This window comes from Pelophylax lessonae (assembly GCF_965119305.1).
Source record: "Pelophylax lessonae genome assembly, chromosome: 7".
Classification (NCBI taxonomy): Eukaryota; Metazoa; Chordata; class Amphibia; order Anura; family Ranidae; genus Pelophylax; species Pelophylax lessonae.
Genome location: NC_138774.1, coordinates 290,077,943 through 290,092,794, shown reverse-complemented (window position 1 = coordinate 290,092,794; position 14,852 = coordinate 290,077,943). Strand labels below are relative to the sequence as shown.

The following is a 14,852-nucleotide window of genomic DNA, read 5'->3' as shown; positions in this document are numbered from 1 at the left end:
AAATACCAGTAATAAATTAATACATTGCGGGCACTACCTAAATATCAGTAATAAATAAATACATTGCGGGCACTACCTAAATACCAGTAATAAATTAATACATTGCGGGCACTACCTAAATACCAGTAATAAATAAATACATTGCGGGCACTACCTAAATACCAGTAATAAATAAATACATTGCATGCACTACCTAAATACCAGTAACAAATAAATACATTGCGGGCACTACCTAAATACCAGTAACAAATAAATACATTGTGGGCAATACTTACATACCTATAATACATATATAAATAAATAAATTGGGGGCACTACTTAAATACCTGTAATAAATAAATACATTGTGGGCACTTCTTAAATACCTGTAATAAATAAATAAATTGTGGGCACTGCTTATAAACCTTTAATAAATAAATAAAAATGTGGGCACTACTTTAATACCTGTATTAAATAAATAAGCAAACTGTGGGCACTAACTAAATACCTGTAATAAATAAATAGATTGTGGGCAATACTTAAATACCTATAATAAATAAATAAATTGTGGGCAATAAGTAAATACCAGTAATAAATAAATAAATTGTGGGCACTATTTAAATACCTGTAATAAATAAATAGATTGTGGGCAATACTTAAATACCTATAATAAATAAATTGTGGGCAATAAGTAAATACCAGTAATAAATAAATAAATTGTGGGCACTATTTAAATACCTGTAATAAATAAATAGATTGTGGGCAATACTTAAATACCTATAATAAATAAATAAATTGTGGGCAATAAGTAAATACCAGTAATAAATAAATAAATTGTGGGCACTATTTAAATACCTGTAATAAATAAATAACTTGTGGTAACTACTTAAATACCTGTAATAAATAAATAAATTGTGGGAACCACTTAAATACCTATATTAAATACATAAATAAACAAAATGGCGGGCACCATCTAAATACCTGTGATAAATAAATACATTGTGGGCACTACTTATATACCTGTTATAAATAAATAATTAAACTGTGGACACTACCTAAATACCTGTAATAAATAAATAAATTGTGGGCACTATTTAAATACCAGTAATAAATAAATAAATTGTGGGCACTATTTAAATACCAGTAATAAATAAATAAATTGTGGGCACTATTTAAATACCTGTAATAAACAAATTGTGGGAACTACTTAAATGCCTGTATTAAATACATAAATAAACAAAATGATGGGCACTATTTAATAATAAATAAATACATTGTGGGCACTACTTATATACCTGTTATAAATAAATAATTAAATTGTGGACACTACCTAAATACCTGTAATAAATACATTGTGGGCAATACTTAAATATCTATAATAAATAAATAAATTGTGGGCACTACTTAAATACCTGTAATAAATAAATAAATACATTGCGGACACTACTTAAATAGCTGTAATAAATAAATACATTGCGGACACTACCTAAACACCTGTAATAAATAAATAAATGATGAGTACGACTTCAATACCTGTAATAAATTATTATTTTGTGGACACTACTTAAATACCAGTAATAAATAAATAAACTGTGGGCACTACCTAAATACCTGTAAAAAAAATAAATAAATTGTGGGCACTACTTAAAGCTGGGGAAACAAAAATTTAAGTCAGCAGCTAAAAATACTGGAGCTGCTGACTTTTAATATATGAACACGTACCTGTCCAGGGAGCCCTCGATATCGGCACCCCAGCCGATTTTCGTTGTAAGGGAAACTGGCAATGAAGCCTTTTCGGCTTTACAGCCAGTTCCCTACTGCGCATGCGCGAAGCGTGCTGCGCGAGGCGCGTTGCACTTTCTAATTGGCCTGGCAGAGGGGAAAGGAGGAGGGAGGCAAAACGAACACCCTGTGAGGCACTGAGCACTGCACAGTGCATTCTGTGACCTGACTGGGCAAAGCTTTGCCCAATCAGGGTGCAGTGTGAGCTGGTTGTTAAGAAATGGGGCTGGGAAGCCGGCCGCCGTGTCCTTAACAACCGATGAGTCATCAGAGTCATCAGCTGTCAATGGGTTTTCCCGCTGGCAGCTGAAAAAATAAAGCAAAAAAAGGACGGCATGGGGTCCCCCCCTGTCCCCCCCTCCCCAGTCCATACCAGGCCCTTCGGGTCTGGTATGGATTTTAAGGGGGACCCCATGCCAAAATGAAAACAAAAAAAAAGGCGTGGGGGGGTTCCCCCCATAATTAATGCCAGACCCTTATGCTGCCAGGCAGGTCAGAAAAAGGCAGGAGGGGGCGAGTGAGCCCTCCTGAACCATACCAGGCCACATGCCCTCAACATAGGGGGGAGGGTGCCTTGGGGCCACCCCAAAGCACCTTGTTGCCATGTTAATGTGGACAAGGGCCTCTTCCCAACAACCTTTGTAATCTGGAAGCCCCCTTTAACAAGGGGGCCCCCAGATCCTGCCCCCCCCATGTGAATGGGTAATGGGTATGGGTGCCATCGTACTCGTACCTATTCACCAAAAAAGTGTCAAAAAGTAAGAAACACAGGAAACAGTTTTTGACAAATATATGATTGACGATGGATTTTCATCGAGGAAGGACTTGTCAAAAACTGTTTCCTGTGATTCTTACTTTTTGACACTTTATTGGTGAATGGCTATGGGTACCATGATTGACCTTCCATCTGATGATTCCGACATAGTTCAGGGTCTAAGGCATGGGTGCTCAACCTGTGGCCCGCCAACTGTTGCGGAACTACAAGTCCCATGAGGCATTGCAGGGCTGACAGTTACAAGCATGACTCCCAAAGGCAGAGGCAGCTGGAGGACCACAGGTTGAGCACCCAGGGTCTAGGGCCACTTGGCAGACCATGCAGCATGATACCAAAGATCTTATTTTCAAAAAAAAAAACCCCTGCATACATGGAAGGAGCACCAGACCAAAAGATAAGAGTGTCTGAATTCAGTTATTGGTATTTAATTAAGACATCCAACGAGTTTCGGGGGTCAAAGGAACTCCCCTCTTCTTTAGAATAATCCCCGAAACACGTTGGCTGTCGAAACACGTTGGCTGTCTTTTAGTACAATACCAATAAATTAATTTGGACTCTTATCTTTTGGTATGGTGCTCCTTCCATGTATACAGTTTTTTTTTTTCTGGTAACCTGTATCCAGTTGAGGGTAGCCTTGTCTGCCATGAGCAGCCTAACCTCAGCCAGTGGGCTTTTTAAAAGTTTTTGCCCTCTTACTACTTCGTATAATCTCATATCAAAGTCCCGGGGCCTCCTGGATGCCTTTTTCCTTTGGGGACCAAAGATCTTTTTAGCTTTCAGTAAGGATGTAGTTGTGATGACCCCCGTAGGGAGGGCATTCTTCCACTGACCATCAATGCAACGGGCATTCTCCCAATGACCCTCAGTGCATTTAGCAGGGGTTCCATGAGGCCTGAAAATTATTTTAAGGGTTCCTCTGGGGTAAAATGTTTGAGAAAAGCTGGCATAACCCCTCCCTGCTCTATTCAGTTTTTACATCCACATCAAATATGAAATATTATGGAAAGATACACTCTATGTACATTGTAAACTGCCAATTCTAATACTCGCCAACAGTCACGGGATCATCTTAGAACAGGGGTCTCCATACTTTCTAAACGAAGGTCCACTATACTGTCCTTCAGACCTTAGGAGGGCCCGGATTGTGACCAGTAAGAATACAAAATGTGCAGGCGTCAGTGGGAGTAATAGTGCCCCATGTTTAGTATAAGTGGAGGAGTAGTGTCCCATTATTGGAGTCAGTGGGAGGAATAGTGCTCCATCATGGGCATCAGTGGGAGGAATAGTGTCCCATCATTGGTATCAGTGGGAGGAATAGTGGCCTACCCTTCGTGTCAGTGGGAGGAATAGTGTCTCATCATTGGTATCAGTGGGAGGAATAGTGTCCCACCATTGGTATCAGTTGGAGGAATAGTGTCCCATCATTGGTATCAGTGGGAAGAATAGTGTCCCATCATTGGTGTCAGTGGGAGGAATAGTACCCCATCATTGGTATCAGTGGGAGGAATAGTGTCCCATCATTGGTATCAGTGGGAAGAATAGTGTCCCATCATTGGTGTCAGTGGGAGGAATAGTACCCCATCATTGGTATCAGTGGGAGGAATAGTGCCCCATCATTGGTATCAGTGGGAGGAATAGTGCCCCATCATTGGTGCCAGTGGGAGGAATAGTGCCCCATCATTGGTGCCAGTGGGAGGAATAGTGTCCCATCATTGGTATCAGTGGGAGGAATAGTGTCCCATCATTGGTGTCAGTGGGAGGAATAGTGTCCCATCATTGGTGTCAGTGGGAGGAATAGTGTCCCATCATTGGTATCAGTGGGAGGAATAGTGTCCCATCAGTGGTGTCAGTGGGAGGAATAGTGTCCCATCATTGGTGTCAGTGGGAGGAATAGTGTCCCATCATTGGTATCAGTGGGAGGAATAGTGCCCCATCATTGGTATCAGAGGGAGGAATAGTGCCCCATCATTGGTATCAGTGAGAGAAATAGTGCCCCATCATTGGTATCAGTGGAAGGAATAGTGCCCCGTCATCTGTATCATCAGCCGGTTAAAGGCAAGCAAAAGGCTGCATCTGGCCTCCAGGCCGCAGTTTGGAGACCACTGCCTTAGAACAATAAAAGGTTATGGCTGCCGGGTGGACTGACTTCACAGAATACGGGGGGTGTAACTGAACAGAACCCCTATGGCTCAGGTAGATAAAATAAATTCAGACATGCACCAGGGTTTTACCAAGGAAGGTTAGCAAGAAAGAATTCTCTTGGGGAAAGACTGGATTAAAAAGAAATGCATGCAATAGCTTCTCATCAACGTTCACCTTTCAAAGATGTATCCATCAATTGGTGGAAACCACTCCAGGGTGACTGAGGTAAAGGTGTGCTCAATAATCTGTGGAGCAATTGCTACCGGAGGAGGTTTGGAGAAGGGCTGCCAGCCTTGGTATACTAGGTCTAGATAGCAGTGCATTCTGGCAACTTGATTGGGAGTGAAGGAATCAGTGCAGTCATCATCTGAAAGGAAAACCATGAGAAGGATATATGCATTGTTATGGGACAGTCTACCTTAATGCACCTTAATGTAAAAAAAAAAAAAATAAATAAAAAAATAGAAAAAAATAACCTGCATATTTTGAAGTATATTTCGAGTTAATGATCTGTGAACGAGATTGTTCAGTCATCATTTTTTTTTTACAGGGAAAGAAAAATGAAACATCTTGCTCCCTCCTGTCAAGGAACAGGGCTAACCCGTGAAAATTAGAGGTCATATCAAGGTTTGTGATAATTCACAAAGGCTTCCACAGAACAGGAATCTCACCGTCTGATCTCCGAGTCAATGTAGCATTTCGTTACTTCCCACTTTGCATGGGCTTGTTTTTATTTATTTATTTATATTTTATTTTTATTTTTTTTTTTATTTTTTGAGCACATAAAGTTGAAGTCCGGGCAGATATAAAAGACCCAAAAAACAATGGCATTTTGTATTTATTGATTTATCATCATTAGTCATTTAGGTCAACATTGGATCATTCAGAGATCCTCACTGAACTTCTGGAGAGAGTTTGCTGCACTGAAAGTAAAGGGGCGGAATAATTTTGCACGCACAATTTTTCAGTTTTTTATTTGTTAACAAAGTTTGAAATATCCAATAAATTTCGTTTTACTTCATGATTGTGTCCCACTTGTTGATTCTTCACAAAAAATTACAGTTTTATATCTTTATGTTTGAAGCCTGAAATGTGGCAAAAGGTCGCAAAGTTCAAGGGGGCCGAATACTTTTGCAAGGCACTGTAAGCTTCAATCGCTGAGAAAAAAAAACATGCTTCGATACATAATTCACTTACAGTATATCGAAACCCAACTAAAATCTCATATGATCTTTAACATGTTGGCGTAATATCAAAAGTAGCTTTCAATTTTTATCTAATCTGAAAATTGTATTAAAATAATATCTGGTGATCCTGCCATGAAGGACCTTATTTGGTGGGATGACCAGACGTCCCCTTTTTTCCCGGGACAGTCCCACATTTAAGAAGGCTGTCTCCTGATACAATATGTCCCCAGTTGTAGTTTGTGGTCCCATTTGTAGCCGGGGCTGGCATCCCTATTACGGTTCGAGAGCCACTAAGACCATAGGTCATAGAGGCAATACAATGCTGGATCCCTTTCTCCATCCTTCTCTTTCCTGCAGCTTGACTCAACAGTCTGGCCCAGGAGAAAGTAGAGGAAGCTGAAATGTGTTTAGCCCTGCCCACCCTCCCGCAAGCTCACAATATCAATATCAACTGCCCCCACCTCGTACTGCCTGTCTCTATCATCAATTTTCCCCACTGTATTGCCTGTCCAAACTATCAACTGCCCTCTTCTGTACTGCCTATTCCCACCATCAATAGCTCCTTCTGAACTGCCTATCCCTCTATCCTGAACATAGTTTCGTCTGTACTTCCTGTCCCTCTATCCCCACCATAAATTGCTCCATCTGTACTGCCTATTGCCACCATTAATTGCTCCCTCTGTACTGCCTATTCTCACCATTAATTGCTCCCTCTGTACTGCCTATCCCTCTATCCCCACCATAAATTGCTCCATCTGTACTGCCTATGCCAACCATCAATTGCTCCCTCTGTACTGCCTATCCCCCTATCCCCACCATAAATTGTTCCATCACTACTGCCTATGCCCACCATCAATTGCTCCCTCTGAAGTGCCTATCCTGCTCTCCTCACCATAAATAGCTTCCTCTGTTCTGCCTATCCCCCCTATCCCCAACACAAATTGCTCCATCTGTACTGCCTATACCCACTACCAAATGCTTCCGCTGTATTGCCTATCCACCTATCCTCACCATACATTGATCCCTCTGTACTGCATATTCCCTATCCTCACCATAAATTGCTCCCTCTGTACTGCCTATCCCCTATCTTCACCATAAATTACACCCTCTGTACTGCCTATTCCCTTATCCCCACCATACATTGCTCCATCTGTACTGCCTATACCCACCATCAAATGCTACCTCTGTACTGCCTATACCCCCTTCCTCACCATAACATCCTCCCTTTGTACTGTCTATCCCCATATCCTCATCAATAATGTATCCCTCTGTACTGCCTATCTCCCTATCCTTACCATAGGCTGCTCCCTCTGTCTTGCCTATCCACCTATCCTCACCATAAACATCTCCCTCTGTACTGCCTATCCCTCTATCCCCACCATACATTGCTCCATCTGTACTGCCTATTCCCACCATTAATTGCTCCTTCTGTACTGCCGATCCCCCTATCCTAACCTTAAATTGCTTCCTCTGTTCTGACTATCCCTGCCATAAATTGCTCCATCTGTCCTGCCTATACCCACCATCAATTGCTCCCTCTGCACTGCTTATCCTGCTCTCCTCATTATACAATGCTCCTTCTGTTCTGCCTATCCTCCTGTCCCCAACACAAGTTGCTCCAGCTATACTGCCTATACCCAATATCAAATGCTTCCTCTGTACTGCCTATTCCCCTAATCCTCACCATAAATTGCTCCCTCTGTACTGCCTATCCCCCTATTCCCACCATAAATTGCTCCATCTGTATTGCCTATACCCCCCACCAAATGCTTCCTCTGTACTGCCTATACCCCCATCCTCGCAATAAATTGCTCCCTTTGTACTAGCATTAATCACAAACCAGGCGCTCCTGGGGTGCCTGTAGGGTGGAGGGATAGAAGTAAGCTTGTGAGGCTCCCCAGCGATTGTTCTGCTTCTCCCTTTGTAATGCCTATCCCCATATCCTCATCATCGTTGTATCACTCTGTACTACCTATCACCCTATCCTCACCATAGGCTGCTCCCTCTGTACTGCCTATCCCACTAACCTAACCCTAAATTGCTCCATCTGTTCAGCCTATCCCCCTATCCCCACCATAAATTGCTCCCTCTGTACTGCCTATCACCTGTACCAATTGCTTCCTCTATTCTGCCTGTCCCCACCTTCAACTGTTCCCCCTTCCCCCCGAATTGTGCTGCTTGTTTTATTTCATCTCACTGCTCCACCAATGTAGGAGCACAAAGTTAAATGAAAGCACCAAGCAGAAGGTTTAAGAGTCCAAACACTTTTAATAACAATATTTGCTCAAAAGGAGACAACAGAGAACAGCCAAAGAATTTGGGGGCCTCAAAGATCTCCTACTTCTTTAGGGATTGAGTTTGATAGAGAAATTGGAAGACTCTAACGTTGCACAATCACCAGGGTTTGCTTCATAAAATAAATTAGGTGTGTTATAGATCATTGATTAAGATGGCACCCATTGAAATGAATGTATTTTGGCTTGCCATGCAATTTTATGCGTCGCAAGCTGCATAAAAAGTTGCAGCCGTGTGAACCAGGGCTTATAAAGAGCCCCACCAAAGGAGAAAAGGGCCCAGGATCAGTGGGAAGTGCCCTGGGCTCGGAGGGAATAGCAAATTAACAACAGGTACACACACCGCTCATGCCGACTAGGAAGGCTCCAAATAACTGTGGGTGCTCACCTCGGCTCACCACCGCCAAACTTGAAAATACCAACGTCTACCTTTTTGTATCCTGGATTGACTGCCCATTGGTTTAACATAGAAGCATCATTATATCTGTTGGAGTGCAGCAATTTTCATTGGTATTTTCGGAGGGAATAGCTCCAGGACCAATGGAAAAGGCCTCAGTGGTCAGGGGGGCCCTTCATGGTTTCTTGCATCATGGCCCTAAAGGTTCTAGTTTCATCTCTGATTTGACGTATTAATTGCTACAGAGCTACTTTAATTTTTGTCTTTTATATCTGCCCGGAGTCCACTTTACCACAACTCCAAAAATGTGTACTTTACTGTATGCAAAAAGAGCTGGAATAGGTGTTGCTTCTATCGCTAGAGATTATATTTTGCTTCTGTGAGCAAATGTCTTACCTGCATAGCTCATATAGTTATTATACGGGGTGTTGAAAAAAGTTTGAAAGCCACAAGTTTCATTCCCGAGTCCCGGATTAGGATCTCCGCAACTCTTATGCTTAGGGGATGGGTTGGTATCGCGGCATAGATCCCCGGTTTCGTAGGAAGGATCCGTCTCCATGCACGGATCGCTGCAGGATAAAATCTCCGAGATGCCGCGGAAGACATGGTACAGTCCCAGGCTGTGTCCAATTTCATGGATCATGGTATGAGTATGACCGGGGACTCCAAAAAAAGATGGGTTCATGACAATTCCACCTGAAAAAGAGAAAGAGGGATTCCAGTTAGGCTTTACAAAACCTCTGTTTGTACTTTTATGGTATCAATGTCTTCTTGAAGACCTATGGTATCAATGTCTTGAAGACCTATGGTATCAATGTCTTGAAGACCTATGGTATCAATGCCTTGAAGACCTATGGTATCAATGTCTTGAAGACCTATGGTATCAATGCCTTGAAGACCTATGGTATCAATTTCTTGAAGACCTATGGTATCAATGTCTTGAAGACCTATGGTATCAATGTCTTGAAGACCTATGGTATCAATGTCTTGAAGACCTATGGTATCAATGTCTTGAAGACCTATGGTATCAATGTCTTGAAGACCTATGGTATCAATGCCTTGAAGACCTATGGTATCAATGTCTTGAAGACCTATGGTATCAATGTCTTGAAGACCTATGGTATCAATGTCTTGAAGACCTATGGTATCAATGTCTTGAAGACCTATGGTATCAATGTCTTGAAGACCTATGGTATCAATGCCTTGAAGACCTATGGTATCAATGTATTGAAGACCTATGGTATCAATGTCTTGAAGACTTATGGTATCAATGTCTTGAAACTTATGGTATTAATGTCTTGAAGACCTATTGTATCAATGTCTTGAAGACCTATAGTATCAATGTCTTGAAGACCTATGGAATCAATGTCTTGAAGACCTATGGAATCAATGTCTTCAAGACCTTGCAGAAGGGGATCATGGAGCTTTCAGCACTGGAAAAGGACAAACCCAAAGGTAGGTTTGCTGAAACAAGCATGGTGTAAGGGCTGGGATCATGCAACATCCCTCTAGATGTGCATGGTCCTAGCTCCCAATTTCTTTCAGAAAAGCTCATCTGAAGGTTTACCGGGGATGAATTCCTACACATGAATGAAGTTCATTGAAGTTCTCATTAAGGTAAGACCTGCTGCCGCTCACTGCAATGGCTTGGTCATTCATTGCTGTATTAAAAAGACACCCGGCAAGCCCCCCCAGGTAAGCAGAAAAAAATGCTACCCTCAACAGGACCCAACACATATGTATATATACAGCACATCCCTTTGGACCTTTGGCTGTAAGGTGTTTTGAGTAATCCCCTCCTTGTTGACTTCTAGTGATAGCAATTTGGTTTAAAAAAAAATTAAAAAAAATATTACAATAAAATAAGAAAAATAAAAAAAACATTACAATAAAATAAATAAAAACAAAAAAGTCTAAAAAAATAAATAATATAATAATTATAAATAATAAAAACAATTAAAAATATCCCTGTCCTAACCACACATACACAAATGCAAAAGTCTAAAAAATTAATTATAATAAAATAAATATAAATAATAAAAACAATTAAAAATGGCCCTTTCCTCACCACACATACACACAAATGCACAGGTAAATGAACAAAACAAAGTGTAAAAAGTATAATAAAATAGATATAAATAGCAAACATAAATTAAAAATATCAGTGTCCCACCCACGCATACATACAAATGCATGTGCATAGGTCTGCTTGGATTTGATGTCTCCATAAAGGGACCTGTCACCTAACCATAGGGGGCTTGTTAGCCTCCTAGTGATAGCAATTTAGTTTAAAAAAAATACAATAAAATGAATAAAAACAAAATAAAATCTAAAAAAATAAATTATAATAAAATAAATATACAAATATAAAATAGATATAAATAGCAAAAAAAAAAAAATTAAAAGTATCCCTGTCCCACCCATGCATACATACAAATGCATGTGCATAGGTCTGCTTGGGTATGATGTCTCCATAAAAGGACCTGTCATCTGACCATAGGGGCTTTTTAGCCTTCTAGTGATAGCAATTTAGTTGTTTTTTTTTTTTAATTACAATAAAATAAATAAAAACAAAAAAAATCTAAAAAATAAATTATAATAAAATAAATATAAATAATAAAAACATCTAAAAATATCCCTGTCCTAACCACACAGACACACAAATGCAAAAGTCTAAAAAAAAATAATTATAAAAAAATAAATATAAATAATAAAGTATGGAATAATAAAAAAATATATATAAAAATAATTAAAAATGGCCATTTCCTCACCACACATACACACAAATGAAAAATTCTAAAAAATGAATTGTAATAAAATAAATATAAATAATAAAAACAATTAAAAATATCCTTATCCTAACCACACATACACACAAATGCAAAAGTCTAGAAAATGCATTGGTATTACATTGGTATATGCATTGATTTACTATAAAAATTCAGGTAGTAAAAGTCATAGAAGACTTTTAGTTCACCTTCGCTCCTTTCACGCAAATCAAGTAAATTTGCAAACACAACTTTTTGTTTCCAATTCCCCTACATTCCTTTGAAAGCTCTGCTGGCAACCCTCAAATTTCCTGTAAGCAGGCTAATCTGCATGTCTTCAGGCACGGGCCATCTGTGTATAAAAATTTTAACTACAAAAGGCATCCCCAATATTTATTCACTTATTTCAGATATTTTTATAGTGCCGGCAATTCACTCCTCTCGATGGGCATAGTTCCAGCCCCTTGATCTCTTTTAAGAAAACCCATCTGATGGTTTACCTGGGATGAACCCCCCTAACACACAAAGGCAGTTCAGATTATTTGTCCATCTAACCTGCCCCAATAGGACTTACCAGACAGCCATGGCCTAAGGAAGGGTTGGATATACACTATATTGTCAAAAGTATTGGGACGTCTGCCTTTACACGCACTTGAACTTTAATTGCATCCCAGTCTTAGTCCGTAGGGTTCAATATTGAGTTGGCCCACCCTTTGCAGCTATAACAGCTTCAACTCTTCTGGGAAGGCCGTCCACAAGGTTTAGGAGTGTGTCTGTGGGAATGTTTGACCAGTAGGATGAGAGGAACTAGCTCGCAGTCTCCACTAATTCATCCCAAAGGTCTTCTGTCGGGTTGAGGTCAGGCCAGTCAAGTTTCTCCACCCCAAACTCACTCATCCATGTCTTTATGGACCTTGCTTTGTGCACTGGTAGGCAGTCATGTTGGAACAGGAAGGGGCAATCCCCAAACTGTTCCCACAAAGTTGGAAGCATGAAATTGTCCAAAATGTCTTGGTATGCTGATGCCTTAAGAGTTCCCTTCACTGGAACTAAGGGGCCAAGCCCAACCCCTGAAAAACAACCCCACACCATAATCCCCCCTCCATCAAATGATTTGGACCAGTGCACAAAGCAAAGTTAATAAAGACATGGATGAGCTTGGAATGGAGGAACTTGACTGGCATGATCCCAGTGAATCCAGGACGGTTGGGAGGTATGCCAATATTTTATCGGTGCAGGCGCTACCTGTGCTGTAGGTTTCAGTAGACTTTTATGAGGTTGCCTTTAAAGGGTCTTTGGCCAAGGGACATGGGCCCAAAGAATCATATAGGGAGCTACTGCAGACAAAGTATATTAAGGTCTGAATGCCAGATTACGGGATCTATCCTTGAAGGAGAAAGGCGGGCTTGTTTATGTCAGGAAATGGCGGCAAAAAGGATGTGATAAGGATAAGTTTTAAAGTGTGCACATCCTTTAAAGTCCAACTCTGGGTTTAATGAATTTTCTCCCTTGCAGTGGGAATGCACCCATACTTCAGTGTTTACCGGCTCATTTAGTCTAGGACAGGGGTTTTCAGACTTTAAGGCTAGACTGTGGCCAGTGGGAGTAGAAAATGCCCCGTTAGAGTAATTGATGTTCTAGGATTGGTGGTCAGTGGGACTAAGATAATTACACAGTGCCTGTGGTCAGTAGGAGGACTAGTGCCCCATCATTGGTATCAGTGGGAGGAATAGTGCCCCATCATTGGTGTCAGTGGGAGGAATAGTGCCCATCAACAGTGTCAGTGAGAGGAATAGTGTCCCATCATTGGTATCATTGGGAGGAATAGTGTCCCATCATTGGTGTCAGTGGGAGGAATAGTGTCCCATCATTGGTATCAGTGGGAGGAATAGTGTCCCATCATTGGTATTAGTGGGAGGAATAGTGTCCCATCATTGGTATCAAGGGAAGTAATAGTGCCCCATCATTGGTATCAGTGGGAGGAATAATGCCCCATCATTGGTATTAGTGGGAGGAATAGTGCCCCATCATTGGTATCAAGGGAAGTAATAGTGCCCCATCATTGGTATCAAGGGAAGTAATAGTGCCCCATCATTGGTATCAGTGGGAGGAATAGTGCCCCATCATTGGTATCAGTGAGAGGAATAATGCCCCATCATTGGTATCAGTGGGAGGAATAGTGCCCCATCATTGATATCAGTGGGAGGAATAATGCCCCACCATTGGTATCAGTGTGTGTGTGTGTGGGGAGGTGGGGGGGAGAGGAGTGCCCCATTATTGGTATCACTGGGTGGAAACATTTCCCATAGTTGGTATCAGTGGGAGAATAAATGCCCCATCACTGGTGTCAGTGGGAGGAATAGTGCCCAATCCCGGGTGTCATTGGGAGGAATAGTGACCCATTGTTGGTATCAGTGGGAGGAATAGTGCCCCATCACTGGTGTCAGTGGGGGGAATAATGCCCAATCCCTGGTTTCATTGGGAGGAATAGTGACCCATTGTTGGTATCAGTCGGAGGAATAGTGACCCATAATTGGTATCAGTGGGAGGATAAATGCCCAATCCCTGGTGTCATTGGGAGGAATAGTAACCCATTGAATGTATCAGTGGGGGGAATAGTGCCCCTTCATTGGTGTCATTGGGAGGAATAGTGACCCATTGTTGGTGTTAGTGGGAGGAATAGCGCCTCATCCCTTGTGTCAGTGAGAGGAATAGTGACCCACTGTTGGTGTCAGTGGGACGAATAGTGCCTTGGCTAAGGACCCTGCGTTTATCTTGATGACGTGAGGACATTAGACCACTGGGGCATAGGGGAGAAGATGTTGCAGATACCGGACTTGGAGCACAAGATCTGATAGGTGCACCTACTTTTCTGTGCTGCCTAGACCTAAGTGTAGCGTTAAAATTGTATACAAAGTATGCAAACAGTCCATAGTAGTGAAGAACAACATACCAAGATATGTGAGAACCTCTTTGTCCCAAGGCCATGTAGCCACCCCGGCAAGCTCCTCTTCTGATGAATTTGCAAAAAATATGTTGAGCTGCGTTGACCCAGTCACATTGAGACGTTGTTTCAGTTCATTGAGATCTAAGTAAGCCCTGCAACATAAACATTAGCGTGAATCCATGACCTTCTCCATACCAATTCATTTATCAGCGTGTCACCGCTATTGATAATTAAATAAATAAATCTAGCCCTTTTAAGAGATTCTGTTCATTGACCTTCAGGGAAGGTTATCATTATCATTACTCAAACATTCATATCAAAAGGGATTACTGTCAAATGTTAACATCAAACATATTCCAACTGATCCATATCACCAGAAGACCAGGCCACCAGCCGATTCTGTACTTTCCAAATACAAGGTCACAGTCTATGTATAAACATGCATCATTACAAAATGGAGTCCTGCAAGTCCTCGATTCACCTCCAGCAGAGACTGAATACAGCAATAAATATCTGGTTAATAATCAAACTAGTATTATATCACGAATATATATATATATATATATACAGTGCCTTGCAAA

At 41.1% G+C, this 14,852-nt stretch overlaps 1 protein-coding gene across 2 annotated transcripts in view; it reads right to left on the bottom strand.

Annotated features, from left to right (window-relative positions):
- Positions 1 to 14,852, bottom strand: part of PAPPA (pappalysin 1) — a 406,220-nt gene that overhangs the window by 238,628 nt on the left and 152,740 nt on the right. For both annotated transcript variants that reach the window (XR_014225505.1, XM_082263951.1), the window contains exons 3-5: positions 14,278 to 14,423; positions 8,953 to 9,252; positions 4,853 to 5,045 (exon numbers count right to left, since the gene is read on the bottom strand). Coding sequence is in view for 1 of the 2 variants with exons in the window: in XM_082263951.1 (XP_082120077.1) it covers positions 4,853 to 5,045; positions 8,953 to 9,252; positions 14,278 to 14,423 (639 nt within the window). In the remaining variant the exon portion in view is untranslated. The remainder of the gene's footprint in view (positions 1 to 4,852; positions 5,046 to 8,952; positions 9,253 to 14,277; positions 14,424 to 14,852) is intronic.